This window comes from Sphaeramia orbicularis, chromosome 21 (assembly GCF_902148855.1).
Source record: "Sphaeramia orbicularis chromosome 21, fSphaOr1.1, whole genome shotgun sequence".
NCBI classification, from domain to species: Eukaryota; Metazoa; Chordata; class Actinopteri; order Kurtiformes; family Apogonidae; genus Sphaeramia; species Sphaeramia orbicularis.
This window is the reverse complement of record NC_043977.1, coordinates 13,892,016-13,915,407: the sequence shown is the minus strand read 5'-3', so window position 1 is coordinate 13,915,407 and position 23,392 is coordinate 13,892,016. Positions and strand designations below refer to the sequence as shown.

The 23,392-nt window shown below is 33.9% G+C and overlaps 1 protein-coding gene across 3 annotated transcripts in view; it reads left to right on the top strand.

Annotated features, from left to right (window-relative positions):
* The window catches only part of epha3 (eph receptor A3), a 333,749-nt gene that overhangs the window by 262,876 nt on the left and 47,481 nt on the right, over positions 1-23,392 (top strand). For all 3 annotated transcript variants that reach the window (XM_030125112.1, XM_030125114.1, XM_030125113.1), the window contains 2 exons: positions 3,336-3,521; positions 20,192-20,253. In XM_030125112.1, the coding sequence (XP_029980972.1) occupies positions 3,336-3,521; positions 20,192-20,253 (248 nt within the window). The remainder of the gene's footprint in view (positions 1-3,335; positions 3,522-20,191; positions 20,254-23,392) is intronic.

Sequence of the window (23,392 nt, the reverse complement as noted above, 5' to 3'; positions counted from 1 at the left end):
TCTTGCAGTGCTGCCACTTGCTGATGTCTGCCAATATGCACTTCAAAAATTCCCGTTTTTTTGGGTCACCCTGTATATCGTGATATAAATCAAATCACAATTTTTTTGTCAAGCTTGAATTTTCCGTTGTGAGGACATTGGAGATAGAGAAAGAAATCCATACGGCATGGTACTTACGTAGAAGTCCCTGCCTCAGCTCTTAGAATTAACCCCCCCCCACTGTTATGTATTATGAATTCATCCCCCCCCCAAGCCCCCCATCTTAAGATTTATTGACCCCCGTCCAACTCTCGGCTTTTATGCGTCTGTTGTACTCCAGAATCAAAACAGTACACACCCTACTTTTCCGTAACCCAGTCGTCCGACTTCTCGTTCATATTTTCTCGCAAGGAAACATTTATTACCTCCCGCTGCTGCAGGTGCTCTTACGCCTGTGCTGTGTGCGTCAACCTAACTTGACATGGCTCTAGCGTGACTGGTTCGGTGCGGCGCTACTTAATTATGATTGGCTGTTCTTACGTCTTACTGCCGCATGCATCCACAACAGCTTCAAAGAACCTTTTGCACTGATTTAACGTGTCTGTGAAAGTTAGTATTCATAAAGATATCACCTCATTTGGTGTTTTGATGATGGCAGTGAATAGTGAAACATATTAGTCCAAAATTCCTGATAGATTCAGTTGGGATGAGATGTAGCGACTGTGAGGATCATAGACCTGAAGCCCCGCCCCTTACAACTGTATCCCATGGGACCTTATTTCAGAAAAAACATTGTCTTTCAACACTTTTTGACCCCCTTTGAATTATACATCATTTACACATCATGTTTATGTCTATTTAAAAGATCATTTTAGACGTCAAGAAGGTTGTAGTTTGTGGTTGAACTGTGTCAGAACTATACAGGTGGTACAGTGGCAAAGTGGTTAGCACTGTCACCTCACAGCAGCTGTCTGTGTTGAATTGTGTGTGGGTTGGAGTCCTCACCATCCGAGACATTCAGGTTAATTGGTTGAAGGTGTGAATGTGAGAGTGAATGGTTGTCTGTCTGTGTATGTCAGCTCTGTCATGAACTGCCCGTGACCCTGTCAAGGACAAAACAGTTTAGAACATGAATGAATGAATGAATGAACAAATGAAGACAACATACCCAGAAGCCGCAGAGTTGATGTTATCGCAACTGTCGCTGTCCACCATTTGTTCAGAATCTCTGAAGACGTCTCTGCAGGTTCAACATGACCAGACATGTAGCGATTTTCACCTCTTGTAATAGTGAATAAGGTGAAATAAGCAAATAAGCAGAGATATTGAAATGTGTGTTACTAGGGGCAGGGTGTGATTTGTTGGGGGGTGGGGGGGATCAGACCCCACTCTGTTTTTTACATCCCTACTTCTGCTCAATGAATTTCATCCTCTGGGGGGACAACCAACCAATGTAAATAACAGGCAGGTTGTGACAGTTTTCTTCCACCTATATCCTACATTACTGGCACTGACGTTCACCTGCAGGACACAGCGTTTATAAAAACAGTTTTGTTCCTGTCGCCGTCACTGAGCTCAATAAGAAATAGTGACATTGCACTTTACTAACTTATTTTAGTTATTTATCCCATTTCTTTGCTCAATTTATTATTACTATTATTGTGACTTCAAATTTTAAAATTTTATGTTCTTATGCTGGTTTTTATCCCGGATTGTTCTTATCTCTTCTGGTTTTTATTGTGTTTTATTGCATCTTGTTTTTATTTATTTGATCTTATTTATTTATTTTATTCTTTAACTTATCCATGCTGCTATACTGATGAATGGTGGAACACTGAGCACTTTTTGTCTTTTTCTCCTGTTTGTAAGCGTGATCAAGTACCTGTCTTACATGTTCAATGTATGTACTGTTGTAATACCAAAGCAATCACCTAGACTACAGAACAAATCTACCTACAGGTACAAATAAAGTAACCTTGACCTTGACCTGAACCGAACTGTTGGCAGTCTCAGAATTTGCAAACGTCCCCATGCACTGGGGTGCCGTAAAGAGGGGGGGGGGGGGGGGAACGTGACAAATTCATGGAGTCCATAGAGCAGTGGAGGAGGTCCAGTGGATACAGGTTAAAAGTTGTGAAAATTTCCTGCAAGATCCGCTGTATGATAGAGGAATAGAACCCGAGAGCTGGACATTGAAAGTATGTGAAGTTTCACTTTTGTTTCATGACAGCGTTAGTTGCGAGACGACACGAGAAATCATTCTATAAACCTTGCGATGAACGTAAATATGGTGTTGATTTACAGATATATTCATTATTATTATATATTACCCCTATATCTCGTACTAAATTAAAAAATGATTGGGTTTCCTGGTGTGTCCACGCATACCGCAACATGTTTCTTCTTCGCTTGTTGTAATTTATGTCAACATCCTTTTTTTTTTTTTTATTCACCTGACTCTAGTTGCAACAAAAGGCCTTTCCATTGCAGTTTTGCGTGATGTACCATTTGCGCTACACCTGAAAAAACATCTTTTGCCTGCGCAAAAACTTTTAATCAAAAAATGAGACTTGGCAAAACTGACATTTTGCCATTAGATTAATTTTTATGCGCAAGTCATATTTGCGCAATGTGAGGGTCAATGGAAAAGCGACTAGTGTTTCCATGGTAACTACGGAGCCCCCACGTATACAACCCCCAAAAAATAAATAAATAAATAAAAACATCCCCCCCTCTGTTTTTTTTTTGACAAATCGCACCCTGACTAGAGTTGCCATCCACTGAACTGTTCCACACAAAACTAGATATTACTGTATTATTTTTACCATAAACTGTGACTTTCTTGACACTTAACATGATCTTTAAAATGGACAAGTATCATATGTGTAAAAAATGTTCTATTTCCATTGACCACCTTTCATATTTTTGCTGAAGTTTGCATGTGATTCACATCATTTTCATTCATATCAAACCTTTTTTGTGAGTAATCATCCTAGAAGAGACCAGTCCCTTCAGGTAGTTTTCTTAATTTGTCAATGGTCCGTGCATAGACAATAATAAAAATGTGTTTTGCTGTCTTACCTCAGTCTATGAGTCACCTTTGTATACACACAACCCGCAAGCGTGGTCTGAAATTAGCGTAATGCACACTGACTGAACAACTCAAGTGGGTGTTGAGTCATTCTGTCTTTAATACGGTACAAAGAACGGTTTAATCTTGAATGTTTAATCTAAAATAATTTCCCTACACTAATTCTGTAATGACAGAGCTTTGCAACACGCATTCTTTCACGGTTATAATATCAGAAAATACTCATGTTGCTCATCTGTTTTCTTGTATCGTCTTTGTTTTTCAGGAGAGTTTGGCGAAGTGTGCAGCGGTCGCCTGAAGCTGCCCAGTAAAAAAGAGATCTGTGTGGCCATCAAGACCCTGAAAGGCGGATACACAGACAAACAGAGGCGGGACTTCCTCGCCGAAGCATCAATTATGGGACAGTTCGACCACCCCAACATCATCAGGCTGGAGGGAGTGGTAACACGCAGTAAGTCCACGCATGCATGACTAATGTCTCAAAGGCAAACTGAAGGACCAATTAGTGCTTTAAGAATAACTTTTTGCTTACGGGTCATCTTTGATTTTTTTTTCCTATTAATTATCCTATATTATAAAAGGGAAGTGGACTCTGTGTGGTCTGTGTGTCTTGGGCATTACACAAAATCTGGAAAGAGGTGACTGCTGCAGTTTGGCAGACTTAGGTATTTTTTGTCAAGGAAGAGACTAGCAAAAACGGCAAGTTGATAGGACCAATATTTTGGGAGATATTAGTAATTTTGGAATACAATATCCTCCCAATCACGTTGCTATGCCCAGAATCATAGAATCGTCATTGAATTGGGTTACCTAGCAACAGGTAAACAACAGGGCCACGTTGCTATGGTGTCAAATTTCATGTGCAGAAACAGACATGCCAGCTGAGAGGTTATTCAACTAAAAACACCAGTGGAATTTACAAAGAAAGTAAAGAAATGAACTGGATCAGAGGATGTAGAACAGGGGTGTCAAACTCATTTTAGTTCAGGGGCCACATTCAGCTAAATTTGATCTGAAATGGGCTGAACCAGTAAAATAATAACATAATAATATATAAATAATGTCAACTCCAAAATTTTTCTGTATTTAAGAGCAAAAAAATGTAAATTTACATTATGAAAAGGTTTACATCTACAAACTATCCTTTCAGACAATGTGAATAACATGAACAAACTGAAAAAATAAGCATAATTTTAACGGTATTCTGCCTCCCTTTATCATTTACACATGTACATTATAACTTACAGATCACAGTGGATCTATAAATACAAAAAAACATTTGATATCAGGCAGAATCTTGTTGAAATTGTCCTGATTTCTCTTAAGACATTTCAGGTTGTTCATATTTGTTCAGGTTATTCAATTTTTTGTGAAATAATAATAATAATAATAATAATAATAATAATAATAATTTTTTATTTATATGCGCCTTTCAAGACACCCAAGGACACTGTACAACAAGATAAAACAAAGTAAACTAATATATATATATATATATATATATATATATATATATATATATATATATATATATATATGTATATGTAAAGAAATAAACAGATGAAAGAATAATTTCAATGTATAGAAATGAAGATGTAAAATGGACAGTAAAACTTATGGTGGGTAGGCTATTCTGAAAAGGGCAGTTTTGAGTCTGGATTTGAATGTTTGTGAATGTGTTATACTTTGTTTTAGTGTAAATACATGAAAATAGTTACATTTACAAAGAGAACAATTTGAAGTTGTCATTATTCATATGTTATTATAATCGTATTTTACTGGTCCTGCCCACTTGAGATTGAATTGTTCTGAACGTGGAACCTGAAATAAAATGATTTATATATTAGTGTAATTTTTGCATTTCACAAATTCATTCCGAGGGCCGGATTGGACCCTTTGGCAGGCTGGATTTGGCCCCCGGGCCGCATGTTTGACACCTGTGATCTAGAACATAGGTGTCAAACATGCGGCCCGGGGGCCAAAACCGACCCACCAAAGGGTCCAATCCGGCCCCTAGGATGAATTTGTGAAATGCAAAAAATTATACCGATTATTAAGATCTTAAGGATGTTAAAATCATTTTAGGTCAGTTCAATCTAAAGTGAGTTAGACCAGTAAAATATGATCATAATAACCTTTAAATAATGAAAACCACAAAATATCCTCTTTGTTTTAGTATATAAAAAACTTAAATTACACAAAAATGTTTACATTTATAGACTAGCCTTTTACAAAAAATGTGAATAACGTGAAATAATAGAAGTATGTGGAATTGTACCAATATTCTGCCTGTTACTAAATGTTTTGTGTATTTGTAGATCCACTGTGATCTAAATAATAAACTAAGGAGTATTATTGTTAAAACTGTACTTATTTCTCTTGCTTGTTTCTTTTTTTTTTTAATGTTATTTACATCTTTTTTTGTTTGGATAGTTTGTAAATATAAATATATTCATAATTTAATGTTTTTAGCGCAATAAAACAAATAGAAAAACTTGGAGTTATTATTTACAGGTTATTATGTATAAATGATAAACTAAGGTGTAATATTGTTAAAATTGCACTTATTTTTCTTAAGTATTTTCAGGTTGTTCATGTTATGTTCAATTACAGTTCGTAGATGTAAACATTTTCATTATGGAACTGTACTTTTTTCACTCAAAAACAAAGAAAACATTAGACTTGATATTATTTATAAGTTCTTATCATATTATTTATATTATTTTACTGGTCTGGCCCACTTTAGATTATATTAGGCTGAATGTGTCCATGAGATTGACACCCCTGATCTAGAATCTGTGGTTCCCCACTGAACAGTTGCAAAAAAAAGTATTAGACCACCCCTCTATCTATCTATCTATCTATCTATCTATCTATCTATCTATCTATCTATCTATCTATCTATCTATCTATCTATCTATCTATCTATCTATCTGTCTATCTATCTATCTATCTATCTATCTATCTATCTATCTATCTATCTATCTATCTATCTATCTATCTATCTATCTATCTATCGTTCTATCGTTCTATCGTTCTATCTATCGTTCTATCTATCGTTCTATGTTCTATCTATCGTTCTATCGTTCTATCTATCTATTGTTCTATCTATTGTTCTATCATTCTATCTATCATTCTGTCATTCTATCGTTCTACCTATTGTTCTATCTATCATTCTATCGTGCTGTCGTTCTAGCTATCTATCGTTTGTTCTATCGTTATATCTATCTGTCTGTCTGTCTGTCTATCTATCTATCTATCTATCTATCGTTCTATCTATCGTTCTATCGTTCTGTCTATCTTTTATCGTTCTGTCGTTCTGTCTATCGTTCTGTCTACCGTTCTATCTATCGTTCTATCTATCGTTGTATCGTGCTGTCGTTCTAGCTATCTGTCGTTCGTTCTATCGTTATATCTATCGTTATATCTGTCGTTATATCTATCTGTCTGTCTGTCTATCTATCTATCTATCTATCTATCTATCTATCTATCTATCTATCTATCTATCTATCTATCTATCTATCTATCTATCTATCTATCTATCTATCTATCTATCGTTCTATCGTTCTATCGTTCTATCTATCGTTCCATCTATCGTTCTATCGTTCTATCGTTCTATCTATTGTTCTATCGTTCTTTTATCGTTCTATCGTTCTATCATTCTGTCTACTGTTCTATCTATCTATCATTATATCTATCGTTCTATCATTCTTTCGTTCTATCGTTTTATCTATCTATTGTTCTATCTATCATTCTATATATCATATCAATTTCTTGTTCATTTTAATGCCTGGTACAACTAAAGGTACATTTGTTTGGACAAATAAAATGATAACAGCAAAAATAGTTCATAACAGTTTAATTTCAGAGCCGATATTTAGACATTTTCCATGTTTTCTTGATAGTAACCAAAATCACCTCAGTTCTTACATCAATATCTATGGCATTGTACTGCCAAAAACAGTGCTTTTAGGCATTCCATGTTTTCTTTTCTGCCTGTTTTAGTCACATGATCCCTTTTCTGTCTTTAACCTCAACTGGGGTCAACTACCTTTACAATCCAAAGAGCCATTTTTGACCCAAAAGAAGAAGAAAACTCAGACTCAAGACTCATTTATGCTCACTTTACATAGGTAAATAGGTACATTCGTTTCAAACGTTGTCATGTGTCGCTGCCGTCATACTTCCATGCATCTATTGTGTCCTTCAGAGGACGCCACTCTTAATTAATATACTTGCCAAATACCACGAAGAAAGGTAAAGCTTTTTGAGAAGAAGAGGAAAGTCATTAATAACAAACATGGCAACGACAGAGGAGGTTTTACTAATATTAATATTGAGAAGGGTAGTTAAAAATTATCAGACCATCCCTTGTTTTTTTCAATTTGTTGTTTATTTTAATGCCTGGTACAATTAAAGGTACATTTGTTTGGACAAATATAATGATAACAACAAAATAGCTCATAAGAGTTTAATTTCAGTGCAGATATCAAGACATTTTCTGCGTTTTCTTGATAATAACCAAAATCACAGCAAAAACAGTGCTTTTAGGCATTCCATGTTTTCTTTTCTGTCTGTTTTTGTCACATGAGACACACAGGCATTAGCACTTGATTGCGTAACCGTTGTTTCTGATGACTTTTGATGGTCTAATAATTGTTTCCGCGTCTGTATTTTAGGTAAGATCCTTGACAATAGTACGTACAATTTGACGTTAAACACTGTAATGGCTAAAAATAGAATAACAAAGAACAGATCGTGTATGATTTGCATTCATATTTCACAGACCCAACCTCTCCAGAGAATCTTTTTTACCGATTCCGGATTCGCAATTGTCTTTGACAAATGGCTCTAAAGTGGCCGACACTTCTGTGAAAGTGTGCAGGAGTTTTATTGAGTTGCCGTGGTGTAAATCTCTGCAGATCAATGTGCTCTGATCAAAGCCTGTGTCCAAAGCAGGCATAAATCCATAAATCCATATCTCTGACTTGCTCCCCTCTGGGCCTCTTTATAAGATCATTAGCACACAGAAGGCCTCCTTAAAAAGGAATGACTGCAGAAGAAGGGAAATAATGAGTCTGAACTTTGTCGCTGAAAAACGGGCCAGACTCTATATCTCCCCGCGGCTCTGGGCTTGTTAAGTAGTTCTGCCACTACGGTTATTCTAAAGACTGGAATAAAATACCTGCAGAACTTCCTCACACTTAATAGCCCTTGATTTTTTTTTTGGATCTTTTTTACTTTCGTTTGCTCTACTTTTCGTAGTATTCTCGGGCTTTTTGTAATGTCTGTACTTGGAAAAAGTGTGACTTCAGTGGCTTCATTTAATCAGAATTACAACACAGATACAGTACATTTAAACCACATAATGTTGAATAATGAGTAAACCTAAGTCTTATCTTACTGTTGCTCTTAATAATATCACTGGTCAACAACAAATTTATTGTTTAAGTTTTTTGAGCTGATTTAGGATAATTTTGGTGTGCTGAATCCAAAAATCACATTAATTTTGCTCAATCAGGTCAACTTTCTGAACTATGCTACATATTGGCTTTTTAACATTTTTGCTTACATTTATGGGCGTTTTCACATCATATGATACAAAATTCTTTCATATTTCTTGCAATAAACGAGTTCTGAAGATTTAACTTATTTTACTTTTTTTTTAATGTTTTTTTTTTTAATATTTCAGGTGAATGAAATGGCTTCGACTAGAAGATCTTGCAAAAATAAGCCTGACATATTCTGCTACATCTGCGGTGAATACACCATTGTACCTAACAGGAATCAAGTCACAAGTTTCATAAAGTGTGCTTACCAATCTTATTTTGGTATTAATTATTATATTTTGTGAGAAGATCAAAGTTTTCAAAACCAAATTAGCAAAAAAAACCTGACCTGATTGAGAAAAACAGATGCCATTTTTGGATTTAGCGGTGCAAAATGGTCCTTGTTCAGTTGAAAAAATCCACACAACCTGCAAAAAACATTTTTTTGTAACCCAGTGTGTTTTTTTCTTATGTGTCAGCTACAAAAAGAACAAAGCATTTGTAATATTTTTACTGTCTTCTACAGACCTTTATCACTATTTTGCACCATTGTGGAATTCATGTCGGTGATATTTGTTTAATATGACCAAATATCTACAAAAGAATGATATTCATATCAGCTGTTCCTTGCATTGTCCTCTTTTTCCATAGTAGAACATTATAAAAGTTGTGTAAAAGTGGACATTAAAGGTTCCAACAGCAAGGAAGTCATGCACCAGAACACACTTAGGACTACCAGAACCACCAGTGAAACAACACTACGTATCCACAGACTGTAAAACTCACTGAATTAAGTATAAAAGTCATTGTTTCCACACGTTTGTAATGGTATCATCAGGTTTTGTTTTTCACATTAAAACTGATAGTCCCTTATTTGGACAGTCAGTCAAAATAACACTGTCTTATAATCGTCATGTGCTGCATCAGCTGATAGTTTACATTAAAGCTCTGTTAGCTTAGCTCTGTTATTAGACTGAAAATGGATGGATGGATGGATGGATGGATGGATGGATGGATGGATGGATGGATGGATGGATGGATGGATGGATGGATGGATGGATAGATAGATAGATAGATAGATAGATAGATAGATAGATAGATAGATAGATAGATAGATAGATAGATAGATAGATAGATAGATAGATAGATAGCTTTATTGTCTGTTCTAAGTGAAAACAGAAATTTCTTAATATTGAAAAATAAAAGTGAAAATTCATAAATTCAGAAGAAAGATTTCACATTTAAAAAAAATCAAGTAATAAAATTCAAGCTGCTCAGATTCAATGGGCCAAATTCAGATGACAAAATTCAAGGTATAAAATTCAGATCAAACATCCGTGAAACCAAGGATAAAGCGGTCGATTCTATCACAAGTTGAACCAACAGCTAGCCAATCAAGTTCTGTTAGGTTGGTCATGTGACGCCGCAGCAGGAGGGCGCTACCGTAGACATACCTTGAATTTCGGCATCTGAATTTAGCCTATTGAATTTGAGTAACTTAAATTTATATAACTTGAATTTTTTTTAAAATGCGAATTTATGAACATTGAAAAATAAAAGCGAAAATGGGGTATTGAAAATATGACGAGTTCAATTCAAGGACAAAAAAATTCAGTGCTTAAAATTCAATGGCTTTTATAATTCAAAGTTTGATGAGACTGATTTACTTCCATACACCAGAACTTCTATTTATTCTAAACACTAGTTGCTTTTCCATTAGACATCTGAGCAAAACTTTACCGATATTTACTAAATGTTGAAAAAACAGAAGTGCGTAATGTCGGTTTTTCCATTAAATCACAAATGTGATGATTTGTTTATTTATTATCGCGAGATGACACAAGAAGTCATTCCATAAACATGGTGATGAACGTAAATATGGTGTTGATTTACAGATATATTCATTATTATTATATATTACTCCTCTATCTCGTAGTAAATTAAAAAATGATTGGGTTTCCTGGTGTGTCCTCATATACCGCGACATCTTTCTTCTTCTTCTTCGCTTGTTGTAACATCCGTCAACATCTGGTTTTTTTATTCACTTGACTCTTTTCATTGCAGTTTTGCGTGATATACCATTTGCGCTACGCCCAAAAAACCACCTCTTGCCAGCGCAAAAACTTTTAATCGAAAAATGAGACTTTTGGTAAAATTGTCATTTTTCCATTAGGTTAATTTTTATGCGCAAGTTATATTTGCACAATTTGAGGGTCAATGGAAAACTGACTCCAGATATGTATATTTGCTTACACTTACTTACACCACCAGAAAATAAAACATACGAAACACTTTCATTGTATTGTCAGTTCTTAACAATATTGTTTTTATGTTCAGTTAATGATATATTTTGCTGAAAAAAAAAATCACTTTTACTTTTTTTCCTTTTTGAGTTTTCTTTGCTCAGTTAAGTGAAATGTAGGAAAATACTGGTACGCACAAAAAACCACCTCTCGCCAGCACAAAAACTTTTAATTGAAAATTGAGACTTGTGGCAAAATTGTCGTTTTTCCATTAGGTAAATTTTTATGCACAAGTTATATTTGCGCAATTTTAGGATCAATGGAAAACCGACTCTAGATATGTATATTTTCTTACACTTACTTAAACCATTAGAAAATAAAACATAAACACTTTCATTGTATTATCTATTCCTAACAATATTGTTTTTATGTTCAGTTAATGATATATTTTGCTGGAAAAAAATCACTTTTACTTTTTTCCTTTTTGAGTTTTCTTTGCTCTGATACAATAACCTTCAAATTTAGTGAAATGTAGAAAAATAATGGTTACACACAAAAAAACACCTCTTGGCAGCGCAAAAACTTTTAATCGAAAAATGAGACTTTTGGCGAAATTGTCGTTTTTCCATTAGGTACATTTTTATTTAAGTTATATTTGCGCAGTTTGAGGGTCGACGGAAAAGCCACCACTGTAATGATACTTTAAGGTCATTTTTTAATATTTGAAAGTACAAATACTACATGTCACCGCTTTAAGGCTTAATATCAGTACTGTGAGTGGGTAAGGGAGGGATTCCCCTAAACAACCCTCAGCAGACAAACGCCGCTAATAGTTTCAGGACGTTATCCGTTGTTGGGATTTTTGCTTTCTCCCACAGACACAGACGTACACACACCTACAAACACACACTGCTGCAGGGTGATTTATTAAGCTGCTCCTGTTAATTCTTAATAATCCTGAGACTTTCACACCCCATTTACCTTGCTGCTGCTTTTGGCCGGTCCAAAGGCTGCATATTTGTAAGCACACATAGACACTCACATAGTGGTTTCTGTGCTTCCAAACACACACTTACACACATACACACTCACAGTTGTGTTCAATGAACAAAGGCGCTTTGGGGCCTTTTTCTCGCTGCCAATGTTGAGAATAGAGAGGATAAGGGAAGGGAGTGGAGGACAGGAGGGAGGACCGGGTGTGTGTTCCTGTCTGTTACTATAATAGCCGTCCGATGGTAAATGGAGTGATCCATCACAGCCTTTTAGGGATGGGGATTGTGGGTGTATTTAACAGTATCAGTGTTTTGATGATGATAGATTTCACTTTGGAATGATTATTATAGAAAGTGCTTCAATTATTTTGACAATCCATGCTGTTCAGAGACACATTGTTCAACAGACATTTTTTTTTTTTTTTTTTTTTTTGGGGGGCATTTTAACCCATAAAGACCCAGTGTTACTTTTGTGGCACTTCCCAAAATATTTTTTCTCTATACTTATCCTTTATTAAAGGATTTATCACCATTTATTATAAATTGAATTAACCCATAAAGACTCAAACAGCCACCAGCAAACAAAAGCATCTACTGACCTAAATGTTTAATAATAATGTTGATCCTCTAATCCTATCAATACATGTAAATAACTGGTGTAAAACACAGTTTGTCATCTTTTCATGGTCATCGGATATGACCCATTTGGACGTTCAGAGGCTCCTTAGTGAAAATGTAAACACCGTCATCTTCTACAACATCAATTCACCAGTAAAACCCATGGAGTTGGATCAGTGACAGTGGATGGAGACACTTGGTTTATGTTAAGTTAGCTATATATTTTGCTGAAAAAGTCACTTTTTCTTCACTTTTCTCGGTTTCTAATATGATAACCCTCAACTATAATCTGAGTTTTTATGAATATCTACATGATCAGTGAATTAAACAGAGGAAAATACTTTATTTTTACAGTAAAAACACAAAATACAGGGGATAATATTATAATAAATGGTGATAAATCACTTAAAAAAAAAAATATATATATATATATAGAGAGAGAGAGAGAGAAAAAAACTGTTTTGGAACTGCTGCATAAAAACATTGGGTCTTTATGGGTTAAGCAAAAAAAAAATCTGCCAATGGCACAAGTGAAAATTATCTTGGTAAGATTACTTGAAATAAGATTTTCCAGATCTATTGTCTAAAAATAAGTTCTTATATCTCACTAAAAAGTTGCTCTTTAGGTGATTATGTCTTATTTTAGTTGTGATGAGATATTTTGACTAGAAATGAGAAAAATACACTTGTTAAGATTTGGATTTTTACCAGTATAGTCCACATTAACCCATAAAGACCCCATGCTACTTTTGTGGCAGTTCCCAAGTTAATTTTTCTCTCTAACCTTTCTTAAGTGATTTATCATCATTTATTTATTACTTTATTTATTTATTTATTTTTACATTTTTATTTATTTATTTATTTATTATTATTACTTTATTTTGTGTTTTTTCAGTGAAAATCAAGTATTTTCCTATGTTTAATTCACTGATCATGTAGATGTTCATAAAAGCTCAGATTAAAGTTGCGGTTTATCATGTTAAAAACAGAAAAAAACTGACGAAAAAATGACTTTTAAACTAAATTATATCATTAACTGAACATAAACCCAGTGTCTCCATCCACTATCACTGGTCAAACTCCATGGGTTTTACTGATGAATCAACGCTGTAGAAGATGATGGTGTTTCCACATTCATTACACTGCAAAAAATAAATATCCGACTTGGATAAATTGACTTGAATTTGGAATATTTATCTTGAAAGATCCTTATTTTTTAGATTTATATACTTATTGACACTGAATCTTGTTAAGATTATTTAACTTGTTCCAAGAGTTTTCATCTTGAGCTACCCCACTTAGACATTGCAACTAATTTTAAGCGATATTTCTAACAAAACAAGCTCCATTTTGGGGGGATGAGTACGGTGGACACAGGAACTGTTTGCCCTCCAGAAATTTTTACTTGTTTTATGCAGTTTTGCCTATAAATTCATATCTATTGAGTCATTACATCTCCATAAGACCATATATAGATACTGTAGATAAATATAAATCTTACTATGAAGACTTGAAATAAGTATATTCTACTTAAAATAATAATTCTAGCATTCTATTAGCCTTAGATAATATTTCCTTATTTGAAGAAAACTTGATGAATGCAATTTTCTTCCTGCACTGGTAGATAATTTTATGCAACATAAGACATTTTTACCCAATAATGTTGAATTTTCTTATTTTTGTACACTTTTTGCAGTGTACGGAGCCTCTGGACGTCCAAATGGGTCATATTTGATGACCATGAAAAGATAAAAAATTGCATTTCACACCGATTATTTACATGTATTGATAGGATTAGTGGATCAACGGGGATTAAATATTTTAGATCAGTAGATGGTTTTGGTCAAAGGTGGATTTTTGGGTGTTTACAGGTTAAAAGTCATCATCATCCAGTTCATGTTGTAACGTTCATTTTCAGTCACATCGACAAACTTGTGGAATTAGAATAAGTCTAATATGTGGAACATTTAAGGAGAAAAATATTTGTTTAAATTGGTCTTTACAGAGATCACAACCTGGAAGTGCGCTGTTTATTTTCAAGCTTTACACCTCATTTATCTCAGGCGCTCCTTCCATCTGGACTAATTACAGCTACCTCTATGCACAGAGAAAAAAAAAAATAAAAAATGTTGATTTTAGAGATTGATTTACACATTCGTAACAGTAACACAAGCCAGATCTGTTATGTTCGAATGTAATTTAATTAAAAGCATCAACTTAAATCACGTCATTATTGATTAAATTAAAGCAAGAAACTTCATTCGTTTAACAACTCTTTTTTTTTTTTTTTTTTTATTTCCTCCCTCACATTCCTGAAAGATCATCTTCATCTGAGCAGATAGGGAGGGTTTTATTAATACATGCAAGAAAAAAATATATGGGATAGGGAGGACTTGGCTGCTGGTGGAAAAAAGAGGCAGAAATGATAGAGTAAAGGTAGGTCAGGAATAAACGAGGGCAGGGGGAGGAGTGGGAAGGGCACATTAATCAGAATAAAACAGAGAAGCAGGCATAAGGCTGGTGGCAACTGAAGAGGGAAGCAGGAAGAACAAAGCCATCTGGGGCACGAATAAGTCCTGACACTGACGCTGTTCATTTAACAATCACTGATTTAAAGGCTCGAAAAGCTGTTTTTTTTTTTTTTTTGTCTTCGCTTGGTAATAAACCTGGTGTTGGCCTTAGTCTGATCATCTGCAGATGATAGCAGGCAGTGTGGATTTACAACCAGATCCTCCACAGAAATAAAGATGTCACACTTTGACAGCTGACCTGCCGGGACCTTAAAACTATAACAGGGATCATTTCTTTGTGCCGAGTGTGTGTGTGTGTGTGTGTGTGTGTGTGTGTGTGTGTGTGTGTGTGTGTGTGTGTGTGTGTGTGTGTGTGTGTGTGTGTGTGGAGGTGTGACTCACAGAAATGGAGGGGGTTCAACCTGGTCCTGATCAGGAGCCGCCGACGTTTGCTTCAAGTCAGGTCACAGCCCCTCTGCTTGAATGTGTTAACTTTTTCAGAAAATGAATCTGCAACGAACATGGTGTTGGGTTAAAAGAAAGATTAATCTAAGACCTGAACTTCAATCAACAAGGTCAAGGTCAAGGTTACTTTATTTATACCCATAGGTAGATTTGTTTTGCAGTCTAGGTGATTGCCTTGGCATTACAACAACACATACATTGAACATGCAAGACAGGCACTTGATCATGCTTACAGACAGGACAAAAAGTGTATTTGAACACTTTTTTTCTTGATTGAAGTGAATTTTTTTTTTATTTATTTTTTATTTTTTTGGTTAAAGCAGTAAAGAAAGAAATCTACCTTCATATTTTTTTTGTGGAGTTCCAAAAATGTCCACTACACTGGACACCATGTGATTAATTTTTAAGGAAGGAATGCAGTATCAGAAAGTGATAAACTGTGTGAAAGCTATAAAATCAAAACCTTTTTAATGCAGCTAATCTGATGTTTTCTCCCATTTTATCATACTCCCAATTTTATTAGCAATTGATTTACACTCAAACATGTCAGTGCAGATCAGGTTTATCTAGAGCAGCAAAGTTACAGTAATGGTATAAATGTCAGTGTATGGGATGGTGCATAAGCGGCCACTGTGTTGGCTGATATGGAACTAAAACAACAAAATCCATGAATATACGAGAACAGATATAGAATAACTGTTCACCGGAGTGACCACTATGCATGAAAGGGTTAATGGCCACATATTGGAAGTTAAGTTCTTCCTGAAAACAAAGGTGCAAAAGAAGTGGCCAAAAAGACATTTTCTGGCACTTTTATTGCAAAAAAAAACATGAAGACACCTTGGTGGCCTGTTATAATGGCAGTCTGAAACGGGTTAAATGATATTAACGCTTTCATGCGTGAATTATGAGAACCTTAATCCAGATTTTTTTTTTTTTCCTCAGTGTTTTTATTCCTCTGTAGGCATGAAAAAAAAAAAAAAAAAAAAAAAAAAACAATGCAGTTGAATTTTTTTTTTATGAACCTATTTTTCATGGAGTTTCACAATGCGTTTAATTTTAGAAGCAAAGAAGCATGTATTTACTGATATACTGTGTGAAAACTAGAAAATAAAAACATTTTTAATGCTGCTAATCTGATGTTTTCTCATATTTTTAACATATTCTAATACTAGTTATTACTTCATGGAGATAATATGCAAAAAAAAAAAAAAAAAGCTAAAAAAAAACAAAAACAAAACAAAACTGTTATTTACAGTCTCATAACAATTTGCTTTTTTTTTTTTTTTTTTTGTTTTTACACTCAAACATGTTAGTGCAGATCAGGTTTATCTAGAGCAGCAAAGTTACAGTAATGGTATAAATGTCAGTGTATGGGATGGTGCATAAGCGGCCACTGTGTTGGCTGATATGGAACTAAAACAACAAAATCCATGAATATACAAGAGAGAACAGATATAGAATAACTGTTCACCGGAGTGACCACTATGCATGAAAGGGTTAATGGCCACATATTGGAAGTTAAGTTCTTCCTGAAAACAAAGGTGCAAAAGAAGTGGCCAAAAAGACATTTTCTGGCACTTTTATTGCAAAAAAAACATGAAGACACCTTGGTGGCCTGTTATAATGGCAGTCTGAAACGGGTTAAATGATATTAACGCTTTCATGCGTGAATTATGAGAACCTTAATCCAGATTTTTTTTTTTTTCCTCAGTGTTTTTATTCCTCTGTAGGCATGAAAAAAAAAAACAAAAAAAAAAAACAATGCAGTTGAATTTTTTTTTATGAACCTATTTTTCATGGAGTTTCACCATGCGTTTAATTTTAGAAGCAAAGAAGCATGTATTTACTGATATACTGTGTGAAAACTAGAAAATAAAAACATTTTTAATGCTGCTAATCTGATGTTTTCTCATATTTTTAACATATTCTAATACTAGTTATTACTTCATGGAGATAATATGCAAAAAAAAAAAAAAGCTAAAAAAAAAAACAAAAACAAAACAAAACTGTTATTTACAGTCTCATAACAATTTGCTTTTTTTTTTTTTTTTTTTTTTTACACTCAAACATGTTAGTGCAGATCAGGTTTATCTAGAGCAGCAAAGTTACAGTAATGGTATAAATGTCAGTGTATGGGATGGTGCATAAGCGGCCACTGTGTTGGCTGATATGGAACTAAAACAACAAAATCCATGAATATACAAGAGAGAACAGATATAGAATAACTGTTCACCGGAGTGACCACTATGCATGAAAGGGTTAATGGCCACATATTGGAAGTTAAGTTCTTCCTGAAAACAAAGGTGCAAAAGAAGTGGCCAAAAAGACATTTTCTGGCACTTTTATTGCAAAAAAAAACATGAAGACACCTTGGTGGCCTGTTATAATGGCAGTCTGAAACGGGTTAAATGATATTAACGCTTTCATGCGTGAATTATGAGAACCTTAATCCAGATTTTTTTTTTTTCCTCAGTGTTTTTATTCCTCTGTAGGCATGAAAAAAAAAAACAAAAAAAAAAAAACAATGCAGTTGAATTTTTTTTTATGAACCTATTTTTCATGGAGTTTCACCATGCGTTTAATTTTAGAAGCAAAGAAGCATGTATTTACTGATATACTGTGTGAAAACTAGAAAATAAAAACATTTTTAATGCTGCTAATCTGATGTTTTCTCATATTTTTAACATATTCTAATACTAGTTATTACTTCATGGAGATAATATGCAAAAAAAAAAAAAAAGCTAAAAAAAAACAAAAACAAAACAAAACTGTTATTTACAGTCTCATAACAATTTGCTTTTTTTTTTTTTTTTGTTTTTACACTCAAACATGTTAGTGCAGATCAGGTTTATCTAGAGCAGCAAAGTTACAGTAATGGTATAAATGTCAGTGTATGGGATGGTGCATAAGCGGCCACTGTGTTGGCTGATATGGAACTAAAACAACAAAATCCATGAATATACAAGAGAGAACAGATATAGAATAACTGTTCACCGGAGTGACCACTATACATGAAAGGGTTAATGGCCACATATTGGAAGTTAAGTTCTTCCTGAAAACAAAGGTGCAAAAGAAGTGGCCAAAAAGACATTTTCTGGCACTTTTATTGCAAAAAAAACATGAAGACACCTTGGTGGCCTGTTATAATGGCAGTCTGAAACGGGTTAAATGATATTAACGCTTTCATGCGTGAATTATGAGAACCTTAATCCAGATTTTTTTTTTTTCCTCAGTGTTTTTATTCCTCTGTAGGCATGAAAAAAAAAAAACAAAAAAAAAAAACAATGCAGTTGAAATTTTTTTTTATGAACCTATTTTTCATGGAGTTTCACCATGCGTTTAATTTTAGAAGCAAAGAAGCATGTATTTACTGATATACTGTGTGAAAACTAGAAAATAAAAACATTTTTAATGCTGCTAATCTGATGTTTTTTCATATTTTTAACATATTCTAATACTAGTTATTACTTCATGGAGATAATATGCAAAAAAAAAAAAAAAAAGCTAAAAAAAAAACCAAAAACAAAACAAAACTGTTATTTACAGTCTCATAACAATTTGCTTTTTTTTTTTTTTTTTTGTTTTTACACTCAAACATGTTAGTGCAGATCAGGTTTATCTAGAGCAGCAAAGTTACAGTAATGGTATAAATGTCAGTGTATGGGATGGTGCATAAGCGGCCACTGTGTTGGCTGATATGGAACTAAAACAACAAAATCCATGAATATACAAGAGAGAACAGATATAGAATAACTGTTCACCGGAGTGACCACTATGCATGAAAGGGTTAATGGCCACATATTGGAAGTTAAGTTCTTCCTGAAAACAAAGGTGCAAAAGAAGTGGCCAAAAAGACATTTTCTGGCACTTTTATTGCAAAAAAAACATGAAGACACCTTGGTGGCCTGTTATAATGGCAGTCTGAAACGGGTCAAATGACATTAACGCTTTCATGCGTGAATTATGAGAACCTTAATCCAGATTTTTTTTTTTTCCTCAGTGTTTTTATTCCTCTGTAGGCATGAAAAAAAAAAAAAAAAAAAAAAACAATGCAGTTGAATTTTTTTTTTATGAACCTATTTTTCATGGAGTTTCACCATGCGTTTAATTTTAGAAGCAAAGAAGCATGTATTTACTGATATACTGTGTGAAAACTAGAAAATAAAAACATTTTTAATGCTGCTAATCTGATGTTTTCTCATATTTTTAACATATTCTAATACTAGTTATTACTTCATGGAGATAATATGCAAAAAAAAAAAAAGCTAAAAAAAAACAAAAACAAAACAAAACTGTTATTTACAGTCTCATAACAATTTGCTTTTTTTTTTTTTTTTTTTTTTTACACTCAAACATGTTAGTGCAGATCAGGTTGATCTAGAGCAGCAAAGTTACAGTAATGGTATAAATGTCAGTGTATGGGATGGTGCATAAGCGGCCACTGTGTTGGCTGATATGGAACTAAAACAACAAAATCCATGAATATACAACAGTACACCTTTGAACAGCTGTCCACTGTAGTGACCACTATGCATTGAAAGGGTTAAAAGAAGTATAACATAATAAACAGTAAAAACATTAACCCCCCCCGTGCCCCCTCTCCCATTGAGAGTGACTTTGGTTCTCTGAAATGTTTGTCTGCTACTTGAACGTCCATCTTCGCATTAATTTTATTATGAATATGCAACAGAAATGACATGTTGAATGTGACTGAACATGACTCTGTGTCTTTGTATCGTAGGTAAACCTGTCATGATCGTCACTGAATACATGGAGAATGGATCCCTGGATAGTTTCTTAAGGGTAAGTGATAATATAACACACAGAAGAATGAAACTGTAACTTATCATAGAAGTGTACATTCCCTTTGAGACCATGCTTTATCCTTTTAACATCTACTCTTTTCATGGAGCTCGAACACTACGCTCAGGGTTACGACATGAGTCAGATGTGACTCTTAAGCCTCTGTCAGGTGGAAAATAAGATAAGATATTCCTTTATTGATCCCACAATGGGGAAATTCACAGTGTTGTTAGCAGCATAAAAAACATACTTTGACATACACATAAAACAGTCATATAAATTTGAATAAAAAAGTGTTTAAAAGGAGAGTGCAAATATTGTTCGATATGATGTAGTGCAAATGGTTATAAATATAAAAAATATATATATAAATATATATATATACAAATATATAAATACGGATTGAATATATACAACATAAGTGTAATTTTCGTGTCCTTTTTTCCCATGTTACATGCGGATTCTTTTATAAACAACATAAAAATGTGTTTTATCTGAAAAATAGTTTCTCTTTTATCTCAGTAAATATGTATTTTTAAAATAGACCCAAAGTGCTTTCAAACTTGCTTCATAACATTAGTCTACATCTGTTTTTTTTTTTAGCCCCCATGTCCTGTTTTTAGGGACCAGTTTCATAGAAGCACCCACATACAGACACTGATAAATAAAATAAAAGGCAAGTACAAAAGTACAAAGAGAGCATTTGGAATAATACGGAATTTGATCTATAATCTACAGTCAGATTTTTCTCTCTGCATTATATTGAAAATCCCTTTAAAAGTGTTTAGTGAGACCAGCTCCTTAAGTTTCAGGTCATTTTATTATAAGCATTTCCAAGCAGACGGAGCAGCACATTTCAATGCCCTTTTTTCTCCAGTTCAGTACAGACATTTGACACAGAAGAAATAGATTTTCAGATCATTGTTATAGATCTGAAGTCCTTCTTACATCTGTAGAAATGTGCAGCCTTTACTGTACACGGAATAAAAACAGTTTTTCATCAACTGAAAAGAAAGAATTAAAGATAAAAATCAAAGAGAATCAGTTTGCCTATGTTCAGAGTTAGTCTGTTTCTAAGTCTAAATCTACACAGATCAGTGGATTTTTTTTTTTTTTCTCTCCATTACACAATGAACCAGCTTTGTGTTTTGGAAATAGCCCCCCAGTTACAGTAAAATAGAAAAGAATCTCAAGTATTTTTATTTTATTTTATTTTTAAAGACCCAAACATCTGCTTTTAACCCAAACCATCTATTGATCTAAACTGTTTAATCTCTGTTGATCCACTAATCCTATCAATACATGTAAATAATTGATGTAAAATGCAGTTTGTCATCTTTTCATGGTTATCAGATATGACCCATTTGGACATTCAGAGGTTCCGTAGTTACCGTGGAAACACCATCATCTTCTACTACACTGATTCACCAGTAAAACCCATGGAGTTGGATCAATGACAGTGGACGGACACACATGGTTTATGTTCAATTAATGACAGATTTTGTTGGAAAAAATCACTTTTTCATCAGTTTTCTCTGTTTTCATGTAACCCTCAACTTTACTCTGAGCTTTTATGAACCTCTACAGGATCAGAAAATATATGATTAGCACAAAAAAGCACAAAATACAAAGCATAATATTATAATAAATGGTGATAAATCACTTAAAATAAAGAGAAAAATTCATTGGATTGAAAAAGACACTTCAGTTTTCTCTGTTTATGATATAATAACCCTCAATTTTAATCTGAGCTTTAATGAACATCTACATGATCAGTGAATTAAATATAGGAAAATATAAGATTTAGAATGAAAAAACTCAAAATAAAGAAGATAATATTACAATAAATGGTAACGTTTGAAACGAACATACCTATTTACGTACATATTGGTGTAAAATACAGTTTGCCATCTTTTCACGGTCATCAGACATGACCCACTTGGACGTTCAGAGGCTCCGTAGTTACCATGGAAACACTGTCATCTTCTACAACATTGATTCACCAGTAAAACCCATGGACTTGGATCAATGACAGTGGATGGAGACACCTGGTTTACGTTCAGTTAATGACAGGTTGGACTGAAAATGACACTTTTACTTCAGTTTTCTCTGTTTATGATATAATAACCCTCAACTTTAATGTGAGCTTTAATGAACATCTATATTATCAGTATATTAAATATAAGAAAATATAAGATTTAGAATGAAAAAACGCAAAATAAAGAAGATAATATTACAATAAATTATAATGTTTGAAACGAACGTACCTATTTACGTACATATTGGTGTAAAATACAGTTTGTCATCTTTTCACGGTCATCAGACATGACCCATTTGGATGTTCAGAGGCTCCGTAGTTACCATGGAAACACTGTCATCTTCTACAACATTGATTTACCAGTAAAACCCATGGAGTTGGATCAATGACAGTGGATGGAGACACCTGGTTTATGTTCAGTTAATGACTGAAAAATTCACTTTTACTTCAGTCTTCTCTGTTTATGATATAATAACCCTCAACTTTAATGTGAGCTTTAATGAACATCTATATTATCAGTATATTAAATATAAGACAATATAAGATTTAGAATGAAAAAACGCAAAATAAAGAAGATAATATTACAATAAATGGTAATGTTTGAAATGAACGTACCTATTTATGTACATAAAGTGAGCATAAATAAGCCTTGAGTCTGAGTTTTCTTCTCCCCTTTTGGGTCAAAAACGCCTCTTTTGTTGACCCCTAGGTTAAGTACAGAAAAGGGAAAAAGTGTGACTAAGTGTGGACGTATTAAACTTCTTCTAATTTGTGTTACCACGTGCCAAAACTCAACCTAAACTAATCAAACGTAACCCAAACGCTAACCCTAAAATGGGTCATTACTGCAAGTTTGTTATGAAGAACCTAAATGTCCTTATTAGTGAATTTCCTCCACTGACTTTAAAGACATCCACTAAGTAGATTTAACAGTTTCTTATCTGTACCCTCCAGGGGTCTTTAGGCTTATCATGTGACACAGATTCTTCTCTGGTATTCCTCAAGTCCATCTCGCCAGGAGCACATTTTATTCTTGCCGTGCGTCTGAGTCTTACAGAAAAATTGACCTGGCTCGCTGAAATTAGCCAACGCACATCAGCC